The sequence below is a fragment of the Athene noctua genome, chromosome 7, assembly GCF_965140245.1.
Source record: "Athene noctua chromosome 7, bAthNoc1.hap1.1, whole genome shotgun sequence".
NCBI classification, from domain to species: Eukaryota; Metazoa; Chordata; class Aves; order Strigiformes; family Strigidae; genus Athene; species Athene noctua.
In genome coordinates, this window is record NC_134043.1 from 35,473,458 (window position 1) to 35,496,736 (window position 23,279).

The 23,279-nt window shown below is 38.2% G+C and overlaps 1 protein-coding gene across 3 annotated transcripts in view; it reads right to left on the minus strand.

Moving 5' to 3' along the window:
• Positions 1–15,338, minus strand: part of HIBCH (3-hydroxyisobutyryl-CoA hydrolase) — a 47,411-nt gene extending 32,073 nt beyond the window's left edge. For 2 of the 3 annotated variants that reach the window (XM_074910617.1, XM_074910619.1), the window contains exons 1-6: positions 15,050–15,338; positions 13,725–13,767; positions 12,838–12,978; positions 11,452–11,536; positions 10,469–10,549; positions 8,319–8,371 (exon numbers count right to left, since the gene is read on the minus strand). In XM_074910617.1, coding sequence (XP_074766718.1) covers positions 8,319–8,371; positions 10,469–10,549; positions 11,452–11,536; positions 12,838–12,978; positions 13,725–13,767; positions 15,050–15,087 — 441 coding nt within the window. In that variant the 5' untranslated portion in view covers positions 15,088–15,338. Of the gene's footprint in view, positions 1–8,318; positions 8,372–10,468; positions 10,550–11,451; positions 11,537–12,837; positions 12,979–13,724; positions 13,768–14,730; positions 14,838–15,049 lie in introns of those variants that run through there. The other variant, XM_074910618.1, reaches the window with a different exon arrangement.
• Positions 15,339–23,279: the final 7,941 nt, after the last annotated feature.

The following is a 23,279-nucleotide window of genomic DNA, read 5'->3' on the forward strand; positions in this document are numbered from 1 at the left end:
AGTCCAGCCAGTTGTAACTCAAGGCTAACTTGTGAAGCCTGGGAATCAGGAATTTTATTTATGGTTTTTATCTGCAGCAGTAAGAAAGGTGTGTTTTTCCTTATGCTGCTTTAATCCCGACTACAGAACATCAGGCAATCAAAAAACCAAATTATTCCGTTTTACAAATATGTGATTTCAATTCAACGTTGATATTCATGTTTTTCAACATATTTTGGAAGAGAAAGGAAAAAACCTGTTATTTGCAGATGTATGCCAGGAATTTTACATATATGTTGGTAGTGAAAGGAACACTCCTAAAGAGTTACAGTCACACAGTCTGGATAAAAATGGGACAGCTATTGCTCAGCTCCAGCTCCTTTGTGTACCGGAAATCTGTTGACTAAAATGTCTAACATGCAAGCATCTTATGACATCACTACCAATTTACTTGATAAGAAATATTAATGTATTAAGAACTGTTGAGCAAATCCTGCTAAAGTGTAAATTTAGATTATTGTAACTATACTGGTAGAATCCCCGTGGTACCTGTAGCAAGCTGCTAACAACATTGCTCAAGTAAACATATTCATTCAGCTGTTGGAAAGTATTCACTGTAAATTACGTTTCTAGTCTCAGTAAACTCTCTTAAACTTGTATTGTATATCTAAGCCCTCATTTTCTGTTATGAATGTGGTCCAGATCTGTCAGAGCACTCATATACAGGCAATATGTTACATAAGGTAATATACAGACATGTTAATAAGTAACCAATATATTAAGTAAACATACTCACTGAACATCTTCCCTTCAATAACATTTTGATTTAGTTTAGAAAAATGTACAATGCAGCTGATAGTTTAAATACTGAATTGGAAAACTTTTTAGATGTTTCTTCCATTAAAATAAGAATTAGAAAAAAATGTTACAACTTAAATTACATGCAAGCAGTGCAAAGTGTAAAAATAGTCCTAAAAATACTCCTGAAAACTGACTTCATGTCTCCTTGTATGAAATTCCTTTAATTTAGGAACTGGCTTTCTTTTCACCTAATTCTTCCTATTTCTGTGATAGAGAATGATTTCTGTTAGAAATACTGATTCTTGAAAATGGACAACTTGATATGATATTTTTGGAGCAAACTCCTCCACAGCTTTTGGCTCCTTATTCCATGCAAGAACCTCAAACAACTAAGAAATAAGAAAATGTTTTTTCCCACAGAGGGTAACCACGGGAAGTAGGCCAATTCCTACTGTGACGTGCCAACATGCATTTTTTGGCACCAAACATCCCTAAACACACACAAGAGCGCAGGGGACTAATTTTTTTTTTTAAGCTATTTTCAAAAACTGCTGGTTGATTTCACTAGCACTCGCAGTTAATCTAGTATTTTGCAGTCAGGCATTTACTTTTGCCTGCTGAAGAACTTTGCTACCAAGAAAAATCACACATCTGATGTAAATCTCTATCACATCTTTCCCCATAGGTCTCAGAACATTATTATAGAGTTAACATTGGAAATATACAGAGCATTACTAAACAAACTTTTATATTTATAAAACCTTTTTGGAATCTTTTGAGGTAAAATTTCACAAATATGCCAGGCTAAAATTGAAATAAAGCACTGCAAGCTCCCTCCAGAGAAGTATTAATTAAAATGTTGACAAGTCTGTACTGATTAAAGCAGTATACAAGTTTAAAACACAGAAGTATTCTACTTTTTCTGAAGAGAGTTAAAATGTCATCCTTTCCCAAAAGTCAAATTCTTCTTAAACCCTTACTAAAACAAATGGACTTTAAATGATGCAACAGAGAATAATTACAGAGGAAAGATGCGAAAAGATGCAAACTTCAACTAAGCAAATTTCTGCCTTAAAGACCTACATATCAGGTTCTGAGATCCAATTTACAAGTGAAGTCATATTCCTCTAACAATGTCGGCCTCTAGCATCTTTTGCTGAAAATGAAGTGACACTAACACAAAAAAGAAGTAAAGCTAAATACTAGGTACTCAGTTTACTGTTCTACTGCAACATAAAAAGACATGGTAATTCTGAATCTGTAGTCCAGAAGGGAACCATGGTTAGATGCACAATAGAAAGAATATTTCCAAACCACTGAGTAAGTTCAGGAATTTGGCTGCATCTGTATTTCTGGTACCCCTAAATAACCCCCCGATTAAAATGATGTTGTCACTCAGTGAGCAGTATTCTGAAAGAGTTTCATGTTTTGAACTGTGGTGTTTCTGATGCTTCCCCATACACAGCATAGTTTCCCCTCACAAACCAACTAGGGAAACATAGCCTAGGTGGTATCACTGTGAAAGGGAGGGCACAATCATCTGAAAGTATATGAAGCGTTACCAGCAGTTTGCAATCAAACTGAGAGGACACACTAGCTGAGGTCATACAGAAGCCAATTATTAATGAAGTTTTATCTGGTATATTCATTATCTGCTTGGATGATGACATAACAAGGATTTCTATAATTTACAGATTACTTTTGGGGAAGGCAAACACTTTGAAGGGCAAGATCAGAATCAAAACCATCTCACTTTGGAGATCAGATAGAAACTAACACAATGAAGAGAACTACACTTAAGAAAGCAAAATCAGATGCAAAAATTACAAGTATGTTTTCTATGGAACAAATACCTAGACATTTTTCAGGGGTTTATAGCAACTATGAACCTAATACAAATAATAATGCAATACTGTTGCAAAAAGAACTACTTAAAGGTATCACGCTACAGCAGAGTCTCTACCAGCAGGCAGCCAAGGGCTGCAGCACACTCAACACACTCAAGATTCAATACACCTGGGAAGCCTAATCAGCTTGGTGTGGTGGAGCTGCAAAAGGCAATGCCAGCTGATATGGCACTCAGGTTTCTTGAAGGAGAAGATAAGTACTGGATTTTTTTCTCTTTGCAGTCTTTCAGGAGAATGGTAGCTCTACAAGGTTAGCTTTTCAACAAACAAGTTCTGTTCAAGGAAGAAGATTTAAAAATTGGTAAAAGGTAAGTGATAAAGAAATGTACTGTGATGGAAATTTATGTTATGTAAGGAGGAAAGAGGCAAGAGTAAAAGCTTTAAGAATAACTAAAAGTGGTGGTCCCATAGCCCCTGATGCTTTGAGAAGCCACTATTTCTATGGGCTATTTGTGACAGTATCTCTGTGATACATGGAGGATAATTATTCTGCTCTACTTGGTGCTGATGAATCTTCCAACTAAAATATTGTCTAGTCTCTAGTAATGAACTGTACAGTACATGAATTGGAGAGATTCCAGAGGATTGTAAGAAGACCCAAAGACTTAATCTATAGTACAGGCTGAATCACTATCCTTATCTTTATTAAAGTGAGATGGCTAGGAGCAAAGAATACAAGTATCTCAAAATATTCTTAGAGAGCTATGACTAGGACAGGAATATATTGATTACACATACTAAAGACTTAAACTGGACATGGAGAGGCAATCTTAATTTGAAAGAATAACTAAGCACTCAGGTGGGATATCTAGAAAAAACAGAATTCCTGCTGTAAGAGAGTTCTGAATGCATTAGGTGAAAATTGGCTAAGCAGTCATCTAGCTATATTTAGCCCTAATTCAATTGCAAAAGAATAATCCTGAGGATTGTCTCAGCTCTATACTTCTATATAGTCTAAAGCTTAACATATTTGATGTTATTACCTGAGTGACTAACAGACTCCAACAGTTCTTTTAAAAATTCTACTCTCTAATAGTCACATTAAAGATACTCTACATAAGTTACTTAGGATGTAAACTCCCAGTTTAGGTAAAAGACCTTGCCTAAAAAACCTGTACTGCTAAGTGTGCTGACAAAACTAATGAAAAGCCACTCATGAGTCCAAAGACCCACTTAACAGGTTTTCTTCTCATACTCCCAGTCTATATACTCGAAGTCCTTCTCTACTGAGAAAATAAAGCAGTCAGTACTAGGCCCTGAAATCTGAGGAAGTCAGGGATGAAGGTAAGGTTGGATGACATTTATCTCTTTAAATTGTGATCTGTGTTAAAGTTCCAACTTCCTATTACTCTCCCTAAACATGAAGATTAGAAAATAAGATTCTTGGAATAACTCAAAGCACAGGACTTAGGAAAGGATTTAAGAGAGCTTGCAACTCTACCAAACTCCATTTCTGTACTGGAAATGTTGCATGTTACCATATAAGTTAAAATCTTGCCCCACAGCAAGATGTTTTCTCACTCTAAAACTCAAAGCATTACTTGTTAAAGAAGTGTTAACATAATGATATCTTTCCAAACCTCTAATTTGCTAAAATAAACTTTGCAATTGTACTGTGTAAGAGGTCAGACTAAAGGATTAAATCCTATATATAATTGTCCAAAACCAAGAATTCCTATGTTTGAGCAACAGTCTTTACTCATCAGTAAAAAAATAAGTATCTTGGGGCCTATTTTGGCCTTATTAATAATTAAACACATAAACATTCAATAACATTAGACAGTAGGCCTGAAACAACAGCAAATTACTTTTCACAAAGGACAAAATTCAGCTGTGAAACTGAATGCCACAGGCCTTTCTGAGGATCAAGCCTACTTAATGTCAAAAAATACTAGATGAATAGTGAGGTGAGTGTGATTACTGATGGTTATTTAGCACTGTGGTTCTGAAATAAAGGCTAGCTCAGGAAGTTTCTAAATTGTGCATGCTCTAGAATAGGATGCTAAGGAAGAGGGTACTTCGTACACACTCTTGCAGATTCCTCCCTAAACTAAAAGCAATTGCCTTTACTCCTGAAAATTATGTACTTCTGCTCTGGCAATATGCCACTGCAGTTTTAAGTAGGCTTTACATAAAGTTAGTCCAGTGACCTGGACCACATTCGTTAACTTTCAAAGTCTACACCCTGTATTTCTTTTTTTTCTGTCAAATATTCACCTTGAATTCTAAACCCAATGTCATGATTTGAAAATATCCAAAAATCATCCAAAAGCCACCCCTCATATCTGTCTAGAGTACTTTATTTGGCTCTGAAACAAGTTTAAAATACTTTTATTAATCCTTTTAGTCTGTTACAGTAATATATTTTGTGGCAAAGCCCTATTTAAATCCATAGGTCTAGACTGAGCTTATAAATCACACTTCTATTCATCTCCAAAGAACTCAGGAAAAGATTGGGACTTTGCTAGAACCAAGAGTCCCAAACTTAGGACCTCATTTACAGACAATATTATTTAAAAAACAGTCTATTTAAATACTATGCATTTCTTGTCTACTGCTCAGGTATTTAATTTCAAGGAAATAATCTATGGATGGACGTCAACTAAAATAATCTGAATAGTAGTTTTTAGCAACATGAGAGTACACACCCAGTGTTTCCTTTAACAGTATATGCCCTTTACCAGTTAATGTGGTATTTATAGCTATTTCACTAATTTTTAGTAAAATGCAGTCATCCCTGCTTCATCAAACATACTTGTCACTTGAATTTACTACTCTGAATAAGTACAGAAAGGTGAAAAGATACATTTATACCGAATATCAATTTTTGATGAACTACATGAGGATAGAAGGTGCAGAAAACAAGCTCCACAGCCCCATCTGTTGGCTAATTAAGCTCAAGAAAGCCACTTACCAGCCTCTAACCAACAATGCTGAAGTGGAATCAGTTCATTTTTTGGATACAGTTCCAAGTTTCACCATCACAATCTGATATGTGTGCTTCTTGAACTCCCTAAGCACATAATAGCTAATTTTCTAATATGCTTGTGTGACTTTTAATTTCTTTTAAATTAGAACAACAGAGCAGTCACTGTGAATAATGCTGCTTTTGAGCAAGGTTGAGACTACCTGCTTGCATTTTCATTCACAGATAAATGGTCTATAGTGAAGTTGCAGTAAGAGGTGTCCCTTGATTTTTAAACCCAAGCTAAAACCACTTGCTTCTAAAGCCAAGGGCTTAAATGTAGATTTTTTTTTTTTAAAAGGCATTTACTGTAGTTTGTAAGTGACAAATGTTTCCAGCTCCCACTGACTTCAGGGACTTATAAGACAGCCAGACCTTGAGCATGTGAAATATGACCCGATTGTGTTAAAAACATAGAATCTAGAATCTGAGTGATTTATAACAAAGCATTTAATTATACCATGAATAGAATAACTCTTTCGCATGAATGCAGTTCTAGTAAATAATTACAGTAGGACAGAGCAAGCAGAACAAGGTAACAGTATGACCATGACAAGTTCAAAGGCTGTTATAGAGGTTTTAATCTATGAAATACCACTGCAGTGAACCTATTTGCACCACAATAGAAAACAGCTGCTGCAAGCCTTAAGTTTGGTTAAAGTCAGTTGTGATGAGGCTCCCAGTGCAGAAAATAGTGAAAGAAGAGGGTGGGGGAAAGATGGAAGCTAATGCACTTTCCTGTGTAAGCACTGGTCCATTTAGAGGAACCAAAACAAGTCTTACAGACAGGGGAGGTGACTGAAAGGAAAAAGCATAGAAGACAACTCCAAACTAACATAAAACACATACACAAAAATTAATCAGTGTTGAGAAATACTGCTGCTGACCTCCTTTGTTAAATTATCAGTAGATGCTTCCATGTACTGCCAATGCAGGGTGGGGAGAAATATGCTGATGAAAACCTGCACTCCTGTAGAAAGGGCATTATCTCAGAGTAAACACAGCTGTATTATCAAGTGCAAATTAACACTCAAGGTCAAAAAAAAAAAGTTTAAAAGTAATCTGGAATGCGAGACCCACAGTGTTCCCCTAAATTAGGCTGCATACTTGCTCAATCAAAATCTAGTCCCCTACCCCAAAATGAAGAGAACTGCTACTAGTATCATCAAACTGCAAGTTGTCATTCAAACTAATGGCACTTAAATCCTGTCAAGGTCCCACTTAAATTTGGGTATCCTATACTAAAATTTGGGTATCCAAGTAAGGTTTCAGACTAACTGCTGTCTTTTAAAAGCCCTTTAAAAGGAAGGAAGTACAGGATCATTTGACTTCATTATGCTCTTTTCAGTCTAAAAAAAATACTTTCAAAGGACAAAATTCTATTCCTGCTTAGGCCACAATCACAATGAGCAATCTATAGGACCTCTAAAAAGACATCAGCTGCTGGGCAGTTTTGCTTTCATAGCTACCCATGCTATTATTCAAAATGCCATAAAATAAATTGATTCCCTATCTCTTATCCACAAATCTCCAGATCTCTTATGTTCAATAAAAAACTTTTTCTGCAAGAGCTACAAGACTAGTCTCCTTTATGCTGAAAACTATAATTTATATATACTAGATTGGGAGAAAAAATGGCTATCTAGCTGAAATCTTTGGGGCTTGGTAGCAGAGAAGCAAAGGGGAAGAAAGCTATCACATGTTTAGATCACAAGCTGAAAAGACCACAACCAAAATGAACAAAATGAAACGTGTAAGGAAAGATGGAAAAGGAAGAGTCATGACAGGTGATTATGGATCATATGTTATGCTTCTTGCATCCTATCTTTAACAAACTTAATTTAAATAGACTGTATGATCATATCATATTGTCATGCATGAAAACAATAGAAATTTAAGTGACAATATGGCAGATGGACTTCGCTGTCAAATTCATCACTCAAAATAACTTAAGATTATGGTATTCTGCTCCCTGCTATGGTGTAAATATATCCAACAGATGTCAAACTGAAGAGAATAGCATTTTACCATGTAGAAAAGCATGGTATTGCTCTTTTAGCTACGTACTTATGGTGTCTAGAGCCAACAATTGCTGAAACAATTATTAGCACTGAGCATAACTAGCAATGCGATGGAGTTTTCTCCATGTGCTTTAATAATAAGGTGCAGCCTTGGAGGGGTCGCAGGGGATCGGGATCTTAACTCATGTTTTAGGAGTACTGCAGAGGTAAGAAAGTCGATGCATTTCCAGATTATTTGTTGGAAAAATACAGAACTCAAATGTCTGTTAAAGTATAACTTAGAATGATATTTTTCCAACTTCTCAAACAGTTGTCCTTTAATTGTATTTTTATATAGTTCTATTTTTAATACACTTTGACTGGAAAACTCTTCTCAGCTCTTGTATGATCTACAAACTCACACTTCAATATTCTGAAAACCTTTCTGAGGTTCTGCTCTTTCTCTCAACACAATTGCCAGATCCTCAGAGAAAACAGTTGCACTAGCTATCATAGAACAGTGGAAGCGCTAGCAGAGCAGCAATCTACCCTGACAAGCATTTGTTCTTGAAATGCCACATGTGCACTTTATTCAACTGAAGTACAGAATGTTACATTACTTTAAAACAAATTATATCAGTTATCACACCAAGGTACTTAACTTACCCCTCCCATTGTAATGCCATCAATAAGTGCCACATACGGCTTCTTGCAAGTGCCTGTAAGAAATGTAAAAAAATATTGTACATTTTTTCAAAAGAGTGGACCTGTGACTAACTGTATATACAACACATTTCCCCATGTCTGTCTTCAGCAAGAGCAACAGAAAATAAATGGTAAATTAAACAGAAAATATCAACCTATAATGAAGGTCCTTTATGTAATTCTTAGGCAATGAAAAGAAACACCAGTTACTGACTTACTGCTTTCTGAGTGTTGTAAGAGAACATTATACAACCATCAAATGTCAGACTGTTTGCTAAGTGACTATTGGACAATTTAGTCACATCTGGCTATTCTAAATAGCTTTGCAGGATGTTGACACACAAGTTTCCATTCTCCCTGGTCTCACAGCCTGGATTAACAGCACAGAGTGTGCACCAGCACTCCAGTGCTTTAGTACAAAGCCAGATGCATTGGTAGGTTTCAGCTGAAATGTGACTGTAAACTACTGCAATGCAAACATGTTCTGTCCTGCCAACTCTGTTGCATGTTACAACCCTGAATGTGGTGCAGGCAGGTTGAGGTCATAATGTCCTAAAGTACAACAGTGTTATCTATCAATTTTATCTGTTGGGGCCTTTAGGAGGCATAAAATTAAAGACCAATTCATGGAAAGATTTTCAGGTTGACTATGAATGAAACCACTGCCTCATGTTCAGTGCTTTCAGGCCAAACCTGTTGCTGATAGGGGTATCTGCTGCAACCATGTTGCTAGCTTTTCTGTAGCAACTATAGATCCTTGTTTAAAACCAGAACTATTTTAAAAGGCAGTTCAATCCTTCAAATTAGTAATTAGAAAATATAACAGAATTGCATTTTTAACTTTGTTCTTACATGAACATACAAGCTAATTCATGGGCTCTAGATGCTAGTTTTCAAACTAAATTTCTATAAAAGCATGCCTTTCCAATAGCAAATGCTGTGAAAGCAGCTCCTCTGGGTATTTTTAAGTTGTGAAATATAAGACATAAAGAAATCTTTTGGGCAGAAATCTGTATTAAAAGAATACAATCATACCACAGCTATCAAAAATCTAGGTTTTGTAATTACACACATTATAGACATAGAACACCCTAATAATTAAAAAAAAAAACACAAAAAAAAAAAAAAAAAACCACAAACCCTAACTTTTAAAGTATGTGCCCTTGCAACATTTGAATAGACTAGAATTGTTAGTTGGAAGAGACATACGACGATCATCTAGTCCAACTGCCATGGTAATACTAGTTTTTCACAAACGAATAAAACCTCAAACTATTTTTCTTGATGGAGGCAAGAAGGGTACATGACAAACATGGTAAAACTGGAAACTTTGTCAAACAAAGGAAAAACAACTTTTCAGAAAATACTCTCATAGCTCTATGCTCCTCTATGAATCTAAGTTGATATGCAACATGTTCACTTCTCTTCCTGTAGTGACTAACACTTTATGCAATGTTTAAAAACTCAAGATGTATTCAATTAACAGATGTATGGAGAGGTTTCTTCTCACCAAAACATTCAACTTTTGACTTTTACCCTGAAGAATTAATATCCTTTCTTAATATCCTTTACCCCAGTAAACTTTACCTAGTGTCTTTGCTGTTGGCTATTTTAAGACCACATACTCCTAGGTTCTTTGCAATAAACTGAGGCAGTTAAGTCATAGCTTGAGTATTAATTTATGCAATTTATTTAAATGGAAAGTTTTAACATAATTTGATCTTCTGCTTTCTGAATGCATATTAATGATTTTCCATGCATCTATTTTTAGCTCAGGTCATCTTTGAAGTAGATCAAGGCTACTTAGTGAAGAACTGCACTGTCTGCATCTAAGACTCAATTCATCCATAGTGGAAATATAACTACCCAGAGCAATGGGATGGGATAAGGTAGCTATCAATAGCTTAAACAAAAGAAACAAAGTCTGCATGCAAGGTATAAAAATGATATATGTTACACTACTGCTACTGAACTTGGTTTAAAAAACCCACCCATTACTACTTCTATTATGTTATCAGAGTCTTTCATGGATTAGCAAAGAGAGAAAGTGAATTTACATTCAAAGCCAGTATTATGAAAACAAGTGCTTCAGAATTTGCTATTAAACATACCAACGGCATTGTTCAGGATATATTCTTCTCTGAAGAAATCTTGTGTCAGTCTATCTCCAACTTTTCCAGCATCTGAGATAGCTTAAGAGAAATTAAAATTCTGAAGTTAACTCTAAGTTTAATAGAAAATACAAGTAAAAAAAAATAATCTCACCTGATAACAGCTTTTTTTCCTTACAGCAAACAAACAGCAACTTCATCCTGCTGTATTTTATTTGAGAAAATTTGCTCAAACTTAAATATGAATGCAAAGTTTCAAACTTGACTATTATGCTGGAGACTGTCACACACTTGTGAAAGTGCCGTCCATCTTCTGTGCTAGGGAACACTTCCCGATGTCTAGTAGTCTTGTTTGTGATATTTTGTATCAATATATAGAACAGTCACATAAAACTGATTATATGGAAGACTCTGAATACTAAAAAGAAGCCAGTTAGAGCAGTACAAAATGTAATGATAACCTGTATGCTTGTTTACCTAAAACTTAAAACAACTGCTAAATTTGACAGTTTGAAGATTTCCTACAGTTCATAGTTACAAAATTATCACAGATACATTGATCACCATTGTCAGCTCAGCATCTAAACATCTCAAATGTCAGACACAAATTATCCAGTAGTAACGACACTGCCTATTAGGACCCTTCAAATTTCTTGTAAAGAAGCAGTCAGTAATCAAAATCCAGGAAGAAAAAGGTAGAGACGAGAACCCGCTCTTCCCAGGAATTAACTGGCTGCTATTACCAGTTATTAATAAAACCCCAATGTTTATTCCTTCATACAATGTTCCAACAGCTGTCTCCTGGCAAATAACTTAAATAGCATCTGTACATCAAGGTGTTATAAGAAGTCAGCACAACTAATCTCTCTTACTGCTGTGTAGCAAACCTCTGTTTACCTGAGTCACAGTAAGTAACAGAAATCAATGAAAAGTAGTAACTGGGAAAAAAATATGTCAAATGTTTAAGTGACTATAGCCCTTACCTATGATGTCACCTCCAGCACAAAAAGCTTTTCCTCCAGTTCCCTTCATAATTATTAGAAAAATTTCAGGATCTTGCTCCCAAGTCTGAAAAGAAGTAAATGTTTCCATGTAAGATTAAAGTCTGTGCAAAAAATGCCTTCCCTGTATACTGTCTATAACTTTTATTTTACTTTTTCAAAAAGCAAATCATATACTTAAAATAGTGCAGAGCTCCCAATCTCTGAAGAAAGGTAGCACTCCCTAAAACAGTATGGGAACATGAAGTTGGGGCAGAAGCTGGGAATATGGAAGATACACTAACAATGTTTCAGGCCAAATCATGAAAATTGTGCAAATCTAAGATGCATGACGAGGAAAACAGCATTTAAATTGTTGACGGATTTTGTCAAAATGACTGCAATCAATGCTAATCAAGGACTGGATCAAATCAATTTGTGCACAGATAGTTTGCTAGGTACAAAGACCATGGGGGGGTTGGGTCTGAATACACTGGTACAAGACTTCAGCAGTGGTGCAACTGTATTGAGAAAAAGATGCCTTTTATAGGCTTTCCCCACCTTAAACTATGCTTATATATTTCACTTATTCAAATAAGTGTACCCAGATAAGAGAGACATTTCTGTATACAGCAACTGTACTTAAAATTATGCCACCTTCTAAGGTTGTGCTTCAAATAAAGCCTGGTACTCAGCACTACAGGTTAAGTATTTCTTTCTTTAAATGTTCTTCAAAGAATGCATAAATTTGCAAGACAGCTACCTATCAAAAGGCAGGCAACTATCCAACAAATACTGGTATCTAGTAAGTTTGACTTTGTGCATGTGATAAGCAATATTATTAAATCAAAAAGAACTATTTGCATGCTTTAAATTTCACATTACTTCACTAGCTTGTAGAAACAGTGCCTGTAAATCCATAAAATTGTTCTTTAAGGAGTGACACTTGACAATACCTTGTTTCTTAATGGCTTGTATCTTTTATTTCAGCCATGCAGCCTTCTCACAAACATGCACCCAATCAAGAGGCAACACTGCTGTATAGCTTGGAATTCGTATATGCTGGCTGGCCAGCTGGGCATTGCCAAAAGGAACATATAAATGATGAGCACTGCCTGCCTTTAATTCAGTTCTGGTCTTAATATGGGTGTCTCTTTATCTATCCAGATGCTAAATTTAATTTTGACAGCTGTTCCTTTGACATGTTTTCTCCTCTTTCTAAATTGTTTGAAACTGTATGTTCTTTCCTACAAATCTGAGCCCATTGGCCAATGCACTCACACAGACTTCCATTCTTTAAATCAGTACACTAAGAAGAGTCAGACCGAAATTTAAAATTGGTTTTGGATAACATATGTACAATGCATGGGTAGAAGTGGAGCTACTAACCTTTATTTGTGGATAAATTTGTTGGATCATTGGAAAACTTAGTGCATTGAGAACCTTGGGTCTATTCAAAGTTATTATTCCTGCACCTCCTCTCTTTTCCAACAACACGTCAGCTGTTGAATCAGTACTTTTAGACATCTTCTGTACATGCAAAACCAAGTAAATAAAGCAAATGTCATCAGTTAGTTACCTTGAGTAACATACTTACAAGAGTGTTTATGGAAACATTCTCAAAGCCCACTATTTAAGATCGTAAAACATGCATTTTGGAATGGTATGCAAAGGCTTTCCTACTGTACTTTGAGATTTATTTGCAATTCCTAAACAGTTCTTTTGAAACCACTTTATATTTGAGTCCTTCAGCGTAATAAATCTCAGACAAGTTTAAGTCACATACTCTTTGACAATGAAGAAAAAACAAAACAATAAGGAACCATGTTTTTGTGTTTTAAGACCGACATTCTGAAAATATCTGCAACGGTTAGAACACAGTTCCATGTGTCCCTACCAGCAATTTGACACTGCAAACCCAAATGTGCACGTTGCTTAGTCTGTAAGTAACTTCTAATAGTGGAGAACAAATCACTGAAGTATTTTTACAATTTATTTCAAACTCACAGTTAAATAACATTTAAGGCATATACAGAAGCTAACATAGAAACTAACTATAAAAGTAAGTAAAGCCAAAATAATTAAGTTTTAGTCTATATTATAATAGGGAGTTGTAACAAGGTACTCAAAGACCTGGGCAACTTCATGCCTGAGCAATAAATGATGACATTCAGAACCACTGTAAGCAGATACATTAGAAGCTGCATGTGCTGTCTCAGGGGGAAATTAAGAATCCTAAAAGCTTCTAACTCAGTCAAACAAGATGTTATTCTTACCAAATGTTGTAATATTACTTGCAGTCTGTTGAATGGATTCAGCCTGAAAAAGAAGTATTAAAAGGAGAGCTCAAAGCATAAAATTGCTACACAATCCCCAAATACTACTGAGTTAAGCAAAGCTTTGTCAGAAAAAAATCTGAACACAATTGTTTTACATTCTCCTTTTTACATTCAAGTACATTAGAGGGCAATTTTGAATTCAAAACTGTTGGAAACTTCTTTGCTTACTAGTAAATAGATAGCAGATACAAATGCCAACTACTAATGGTTTTGATATGTTCAATTCCAAGTTAGGAGGACTTGGAAATAAGAGGATAAAGAGCTTGGGGGATATGCTTGATACTTAGCAGTGTGTGTCTTTTAAAAATTTACAGCCTTTTTCTGGACATTTAAATGCTAGCATTTTTTAAAAACGATCTTGTGAAAAAAACTGTGCCTTTCTAAAGCTTCCATTACAACAAACCTGCCCTTGTGTCCTTGCGTGCATATATATTTACGTAGAGTTTATGGGACAGCTTGAGCAAGGCTCACGCTTCTGTTGCTGACAGGAGATAGCCGTAGCGGGAGATTTTGTGAATATGCTACTCCATTTAAGTAATGAGGTTGTTATTTATTAACTGTCGCTGTACTCTACTGAGGAACAGTTAACAACGGCATTTGCTGGACTTCAGACACCTGGCTTGCATCAACATTAATGAGCAACTTCAGCTTTCAGCTACTTAAGCACCAAACACAGTCAATTAGATGCTAACGTCCTAAACTACTTTTTAAGCGCATGCTCGTTTTAGAATGGGAAAATTAATTTAGGCCTAAATTATATTTTATACCGGTTCAGGGGGTTACCACCCCCAGCATTAGAGGCCTGCCCAGAGCACGGCTGCCTGCCGCAAGGCCGCGGCCGGCGCCATTTTAAAGCTCCTCAGCGGGGAGCTGGGGAGGGGGAGAGGAAGCTCCGGGGAAGCTTCGCCGCGCCTCAGGGCGGCCACCGCCGCTTCCCCGTTACCTCGGCAGTGGCCTCAGCACTCGGGCCGCCATGGCGGCAGCCGGCGCGGTCGATCGTCGTCATCGGGCAACAGGGAGGGGTGGGAGAGGACGCATGCGCGGGGGAGCGGGCTGCGGGCCGAGCTTTGTTCCCCTCGGCGTCCCCTCACCCTGCCTCTGGGAAACGGGCATCGCCGAGGGGATGTCGCCTCCTCTGGGCCCCTCGCTCTCCGGCGGCCGCCGGCCGCTTGCTCTCCCCCTGAGCAGCCTTTTTCCAGTCATAGGGACTGAGAAAGGCTGCAAGCCCCTCGCTGGACAGTTGTATGAAGTGGTTTTCTTACCTTGACAGGATTGGGGTTGAAGCGGCGCTGCTCCTCATCCTGGATTAGGCCCGGGAGGTTGTGAGGGGATGAGGTGAAGGCTGTTACTTCATCGGTGGAGCAAACGACGCCGTAATGTAGCAATAATATAAACCGTGGTGGTTGGGGGGTGAGGTGGAGAAAGCCGCTTTGCCAAATTACCTTCAGGGCCGAACTCTGTGGAGTGAAACTGTATTTTGACATTGGATTGTTTCCAGCAGTAAAACTAGTTTCTTAATTTCTGACCTCCCTGTTTCTCCTCCTGCTTTAACACCTGCAGCCACACCTATGCTGCCCTCTCAGGTACTGACACATGATTAACCAGCCGGGATTAAGGAGCTTCTTTAACCACCAAAAACTGGTTATCGTAGAAGGTAAACACATGGATTAAGTAACTAATGTGGTTACTGTCCTGGCAGTAGCTACAGACAGAACTGTGAGCTCAAACACAGCAGGAGTTCAGCATAAATAGACTCGGAAAATGCAACCAGGAAAATAGCCATTTTTTAAAAAATAGAAGATTAAGACATTTGAGAATTTATGGGCATCAGAGTAGGAGTCCATAATGCTAAATTCACTTTTATTTCAGTAACTATGTCAGACCTGATTTTTTAGGCTGACACATACCAGCATGAGACTGATACCAAAAGGTGCGACAAACCGTGGGGTAAATGAAGATACAGAGCATCAGGTGGAAATGTAGCTTCATCATCTCTCAATGTAGCAAGTTCTTAGCACTGGCTGTCTCGATTCGCTATTGTAATTTTTTTTTTTTTTAAGTAAGTCTTAAAACCTTGTAACAAAATTATTTTGCTGGAACAGAAAAAAAATCCCAGCTCTCTGAAGCACTTCTAGAGAAGTCCCCAGAGGGCAACCTTGCTCTTCATTTCAAGAAATGATTCAGTCCCTGTTTATAGCAGAGTCATCTGTATTGGCATTTCCGTTGCAGTAACTCTCAGGGTATATTAAATTGGGTTGTAAAAATCTTAATCAAACTAAATAGGCACAAAAAAAGACGCAGAACATTTCTGTATAATGTAGTCTTGGTTTTCAGTCTTGTACACTGTGAACAACAAATAACAGAACAGGACGTGAGGTGCTTTTGCGGGCATCAGAAGACTGCCTATGGTGAACTAATTAATTGAATTCATTAAGCAATCCAGACTATTTGAACTTTTACCTACAGATTATATGATCACCAAAGATGCAGGCTGTTAGTATCATTTTGAATATATGCAGCCCTTTATGCTGTTTTACAGCAAGTACCATGCAAATAAATCTAAACCAGACTAAATGACACCAAATTATCACTGTTGCCAAATCTGAACCCTTACTTAGATTTATATTTTAAAATATATTTTTGAGGATGAGATACCTCTGCATCTCTCATCCAGGCATATCCAAATTATGGGGAGTTCAATAAGCAGATAACATTTTTGTACTTCATAACCTATGTCTTAAAGTCTATATGTTTCACAGACATATAGGAACATACATTTTCTGTAGGATAATCTTTTTGTTAGTGGAGGTGTGAAAATGAAGAAATCTCTGTGTGTAACCTAACCCTGGGTAAGAGCAGGTGGAGGCTGTTTGAAACCCCTGGAAATCTCTTTATAAATTCCACCTGCACATGGTGCACATGGGCAAGGCTGTGATCAGGACATGATTACATAGGATGTCTGTTTCTAGAGTCCAAAATAGAAGTCAGTGGTCTGATTCATCTTTTACTTATGCTGATCTTAATCTGTTCCCCTCTGGCTTCAGTATAAATAATGGTGTAGACCCTTTCTTTGTTGTCTTCCAGCTGTATGTCTGATTTAGAACAGGAGTGGGACCCGCTCATTTGTAAACAATGAAGTAACAGCAAGCATTGTCTTGTGACAGCTGCTGACTTCTTTCCATGGCACTGATACTGAATTTATGCTTAAAGCTTTCTTTAAATTCTTTCCCTTTTTTTTTTTTTTAATTGCTTTCAAGAAGAAGGGGTGCTGACAGAAGAGCCATCTTCCTTGAGCCTAGTGTTCTTAATTTTAAAATATGCTGGTGATGGTTGAATTTGCCTGTAGTTTTTTGGGGGATGGGGCAGTTTTATGTGTTAGAAAATTGCGGTTCTCTCAGAGGCAAGTTAATTACTGCAAGCCAGTCCAAAAAGTAACTCAGATATCATCCTGATTTTTAATAGTCCTCCTGCACACCCCATTTTTTGCAAAGTGGAATATCAATGTGAAAATGTTCTCTAAAAAGTAAATCAAAGACTCCTATAAGTAGAAATAGTAAAAAGAGTAAAAATAATGGAGTTGCATGAAAATAAGCAGAATGAAATTACTTTAACCTGGGAGTTTATCGATGATATTGCTATTAGCAAAGAGGGCTGCAGGAGACTGAATGTACTAGGGGTGAGCAGCACCCCTAGTAAACAAGCCAGGAACTCGGGGAGTCTGAGTGCAATAGCCAAAAGCATAGGCAAGTTGTAATTCCTCCCCTTGGAGAATTTTCCTGGCAGTGTGTTCAGCAGGTTTGGAAAGAGAAAACAAATTGCAGACTGTAGGAGGACTTTAGAGCTGAGCAGATGTTTTCGGGTTTTGTTTCTGGGGTTTTTTGGTTTCTTTTCCAGAAAAACACAGAACTTCAGGATGTGGGAGCTCTTGCTCCCAAGGATTCCAGGAGCAGCTCAGCTGTGCTCTGTATGCCGCCTGTATACCCCTAATTAATCACACTAATTTGTACCTCTCACTCACTTGCCTCTGAGGGCTCCCAGTGTAGTCCACCAAGACCAGATAATAAATGGTACAAGTACTTCAGCGTGTCCCAAGCTCCTGTGTCCAGGCTTGCTATAAATTTAATCTTTTCCTCTGCTGGTCTAACAGCTAGCATCTAATTTCTCTATGTGTGGGTAGTAAATGCATCCTTACAGTGTATGAAGGTAAGAAAAAATGAATCTGTGAAGGCTTGAGGAATAGAATGGGAAAATTTCCAGTTCATGCCCGCTGATTATTACTGTACTGACAAGCAGGACTCAAATTGTTTTTTCTCTGTCCAGTCTTAGCTGACGATACTCTAGAACACCTCTGCAGATGACACAGGTTCAAATTTCCATGCGCCAACCTGGACACCTTATACCAAAGGCTCAGGTCTGCAGTGGACAGTCTTCCACTGATGTCCGTGAGAGTAGAAGTAGACTTAAAATAAGTGGAAAACTAATCTGTTTCTCCAGTCGCTGACAATAGGCCAGCCCAGAGAAGGACTGAAACAGAGGAAACATGTATGTGATATGGAGAAGCAAGTTCTTGCTTTTGTCTGTAATGTGAGTAATCCCGTGGGAACAGAGTGCCTTCCCCAGGGCTTTTGGTCAGAGACTTGTCAGATAATGCATCCATATAACGTCTGTAGTCATAGATCTGGGATGAGGGCACAGCTGAGGGCATGCAGTAGTGAATTTCTCCTGTAACAAGAAATCGTGTGAGAGGGGAAGAAAAAAAAAACACTTTTGTTACCAGTTAATTTGCATTTTATCAGCGGGGAACTAGAAGTGTTTGGAAAATGATGAAAGCAAATCCGTAATGCAACGGGGTGAGTGAAGTAGTTTCCATTGCGTTTTGGCCTCAGCGAGCAGCGGGGAAAGCGCGGGGGGTGGCTGGGTGCTGCTGCAGCCGCCGCCGTGCTGCCGAGGCCGGGGAGAGGCTCCAGGCGAGGCCCGGCCACCAGTGGGTTCCTCCCTCCCACCGCCCCGGCTGAGACACCCCGCTCGCACTGCATCCACCCTGCCAGTATCCCCTGCGTTAGCCGGGACCCTGGGCAAACACCCTCCTACATCTTTCTTCCCTGCTGCCACAAGCAATCTGTCACTCCTCCCCCCCGAACCACCCTCCACCTACGTACAAACCCAGAACTGTAAGGAACGCCCTCTTCCCTTCCCTCCCCACGGGTCTGTTCTCCTTGGGGAGCGAGAAACGCTGCCTTCCTGGAGATCTGGTCAGCCCTGCTTCTGGCTTTGAGACCCGAACTGTTTGATACCTTTCAGGACCACAGCTTGGAAAGCTCTGCTTGCAGATCTATTGTGTTAGTTTTTCATTTGCATATAATTGCACATGTGCCGGTGGGAAGGGGCTATTTGCTTCCCACTTGCTTTGATCTGCCTCCCTGCCTAAGAGGGCCGCTTCTCTCCCTTCCTGCTCTGGCCTCCCACGCACCCAGCAATGAGAAATGCTGTAGAGAACTGACCAGCTCCCAACCCGCCCACCTGAGGAGGAGGAGCACTAGCAGCAGCAGCACATTTCTCTCTCTCTCAGCTTTTTAAACACAGTTAAAAAGAGCTGTAGTGTGGGTGGAAGTAGCTGTAGGGAGTGTGTGTGGGATTGGGGCCAGAAGAAAGTGAATTTCTGCTGGTAGGACAGTTAACTTCTAGTGGACCAAAAAAAAAAAATCCCCAAGGGTATCTTACTGCTGAGGGTGTCTTTGCGTGTATAATTAGTTCTTAAGGTTGAGTTTCCCAGGTCTGGAAAGAACGAAACCGAGTTTCTTTTTTTCCTGGGAGTGCAAGTGATGGTACAGTGGCAGCCAGCACTCCTCGCTCAGGGAAGCTTGCCTACAAGACGTCAGGAGTCTGCTTAGAAAATTATATTTGTATTGCATCCCGTTGTGTCATCATGTCTCTTGTTCTGCTCACAATGTATGTGCTTGATTCGGTGAGAGTCAGAGCTGCCTGTATGTAGGAAGAGAAAAAGGCATGTGGTTTTCACAGTGTGGGTCTGTATTTCAAAATACCATCCCTGTTGGACCTCTTGAAATAGCACTATCCCAGAATATCAGTTAATTCAAGATTTACTCTAAATTTGTGCTTCTATAAGAAATTATATTTAAGCTTATTTATGTTAACAGGATGTTATTTGAGGTGCTTTGCTTGTATTACATGAAAATAGCAGTGAAACTAGTACAGGAAAACAGAACTTGTAAGACTAGCGGTATAGAGTGCAAAGTGGTACTGCCATTTCTTAAGAAATCTCTCTGATAGATTCCAAGAACCAAAGGTGCAGAACAGCTTTCAGGTTCTGACTTGGTTTGATTTAGCGATCTGGAATACAGGTTCTACAATCTGTAATCCTAATCAAATTTGCCCTAACTTGAGTTAGTTACATGCATTCTTCTCAATCCAAAACTCTACCTATAAATTTAATTTGACTAGATTTCTCACCAGCATCAGACTTTCCATATATATTACTGATGCAGAATCTTATATCAGGCTGTGGTCTGTAACGATTCAAAGAGATGCAATAACAACCAATTAATGAAATTTGACTCTCAAAGTATAGGAGATTTTTTAAAAATGTTGCATAGAGCATGTAATTTTCTCCTAGTGAGTAGAAACATCAAACTTGATATTTGGTTTTAGCCCTGTTAAGTAATTTTCTTCATGGACAAGGAGTGCACACCAGAGTGTGAAATCCTGTCACAAGGCAGTTTACATTCCAGCAAGACATAGGAGGTTGCCAGACCCATTTCACAGACCAGGGCTGCACAGACACAATGCAGGAGGGAACTCAGCTCACTGACTTGAGTGCCTCCCCCCCACTGCCAGCCTATCTCCTGTAGCTCTGGAGATTTTACCCTAGAGTAAGAATGAAAAACGCAGGCATAATTCCTCACACTGATCAGCTCAGAAACAAAGGAAGTTATGAATAAGCCTAATTAACACATTTGCATGTGACACAACATAAAGATCAGCTGATGGACTTATGTTAGCAAGAGCTAGAGCAGTATCAATGGAGATGTAACCTTAATGGAACTAATTATCCTGATGTTTTAAAAGTCTTGTTTCTGAATTGTGATTAATATTTTAAATATCTCCTTATAACCTTCCACTGAATCTTACGTAACTCATAATTATAATCTACTGGAATTACATACCCACCCTGAGGAGGAACAATATTCCAAATAGTAAGTTCATGTCACTTGATTGATCTACTTTAAAACATTGCAGTAATTCCTTTGTCAGCAGCATTTTGAAGCACTATTGGCCCGCTTGTAATTCTGTCTCTCATTTAGCATTCGTTCAGTTAACTTTAAAGGTAGTGCTTTTCATACCTTTTATATCAATGAATGTACATCAAATTTAAATGCAGATTATATGCTTACCTTGCCAACTACTGTTAGCCTAAAATTTTCCTTGTATGATCTATTGTGGTGGAATGATATTATTCAAGAAGAAGTAAAAAAACCCCTAAACACTTAGAATCGTTAAAAATCTATTTTAGGAGCTCGGTCCTGTATGTAACATTCCTGTTGGCCTCCCTGTTTTACCTGTTGTTCAGCTGAAATGTCACGTGTTTACCAAACCTCTCCTTCTCAGGGGTTGTAGTGAATACCTAGTTACCTCATTTTGTTTCAGTCAAAATCATAATGAATTAAGCACAAAAGTATTTGATGCTAATTAGTAGCTTTCTGACAGCCCAGGGATTTGATTAGTACAGAGAGAACCTTAGATATTTATTTTAAGAATTTGTTGCTCTAAATTGAAGTGAGGCTCTTTAGCAGGGCAGTTTGGCTGACAGCGTGACAGTCAGTATCCTATTAAATGGATGTGTGTGTGTGTATTCAAACCTTTCCACGTTACTCATCTGACACCTTGTGCAGGTATTAATTTTCACTTGAAAAGATCTACATTTTATTTTGAAAGTCAATATTAAGAATATTTTTCAAAATGTCTTTCTATTTATTTAATTCTGGAGTACAACTGAAACTGTTCATAAAATCATGCCTTAGAAGAACATTGCCTAGAGAAAGATACCTCAATGCGACAAATGACGCGAAGGACAGCAAAGCAGATTGGAGAATTTAAAAATGCGGAAAAGCATAGGTCAGCAGAATAAACAGAGACCTTTAAGTTATTAAAAAATAAGCATATATCATTCACTGCTGCAGAAACATTTTGTTTGCAAGTATAATTTATGGGCCTCCAATATGGCATAATTGTGAGGAAATGCCAGCTTCAGTGCAACTCAGTTTGCCAGCTTTGTGTATAATTATTAACCTGGTGGAAAGGATGTGTAGCAAGTAAGAAGGGAAAGCGTTCAGTTTTTTTTAAAAAAAAAAAAGAAATATGGTCATCCTGGATCATAAACAAGCTTGCAATGGAAGTGACAGGGACAGAGTACTTGGTTCCTGGAGCCCTCATGCAGTGGATATACTTCCCCAGGGATATACTGCTTGGCAAAGAAAGGTGGTGGCAGCTGTGGCAGGGCACAGTATAGGTCTGAGTTGTTCACAAGGAAGTACATGGTCTCGAGTACCAATAGCTGCTCTCTGTAATCTCACTCTTCTGTCTGACCCGTGGATTCCATGCTGCCACTGAGTCCCCTTTCCAGACCTGAGCAGTTTCTCCTTCTCTCTTGCTCGCTCTCTGTCTCTGTGATAGCAGGCTGGAACGGAGGTTCATGCTGCTAAGAGCAGTATATGGGAATATATAATTATTTCAGAAATAACATGCAACACAGTGTGATTTAGTCATACTTTGACACACCTCTGTCTGCCAAGAAAAATGCAGGCACTACCTTAGAGAACTGTTGCTAAGAGCACTTCTTCAGGCTCTAGGAGTGAGAAGATGCTTTATTGTACAGTTAACTGCAGGAGTTAACAGCAGGGTTTCAATCTGGGACCTGCCAAGATATTAAAGCACACAAATCTGTTTCTTGAATTAAAAGCTGTGCTTCTGCCTAGGAGATGTAGCACTGTGTAGAATTAGCCTGGGACGTTATTTTGTAAATTTAAGACACTTTGAAAAGTTATTTTATTGACATTTGTAGCCTAAAAAAAAATTTAAGAAGTTTTGGCCGGCACCAAGAATAAATGTCTGTTGTTTGTTTTATGCTGAAGTTAAACAGTGTTCTAAAAGACTTTATGTTAAAAAAAAGAAAAAAAAATCCATTTTCAGTTCAAAATGTTAATGGAAATCTTTTTTTTTCCCCATGACTGAGCGGGAGAATCATGAAACACATTTGGACTGTGCATTCTTTTTCCTGTGCCACCATTAGCATCCCTGTAGCTTTTGTGAGCCTTTTGGAACATTCACCATCAACTAGTTTCTTGCTAGTAAGAGACAGCTGAATTTTGCAGGTACAGCTGTCTGTCAACTACAATAGCAACATACAATTTTCAACATTCTTTAAGTAGTCAGAAAAAGCAGACATTGGGAAGTAAGTTTGTACCCTTTTCACCT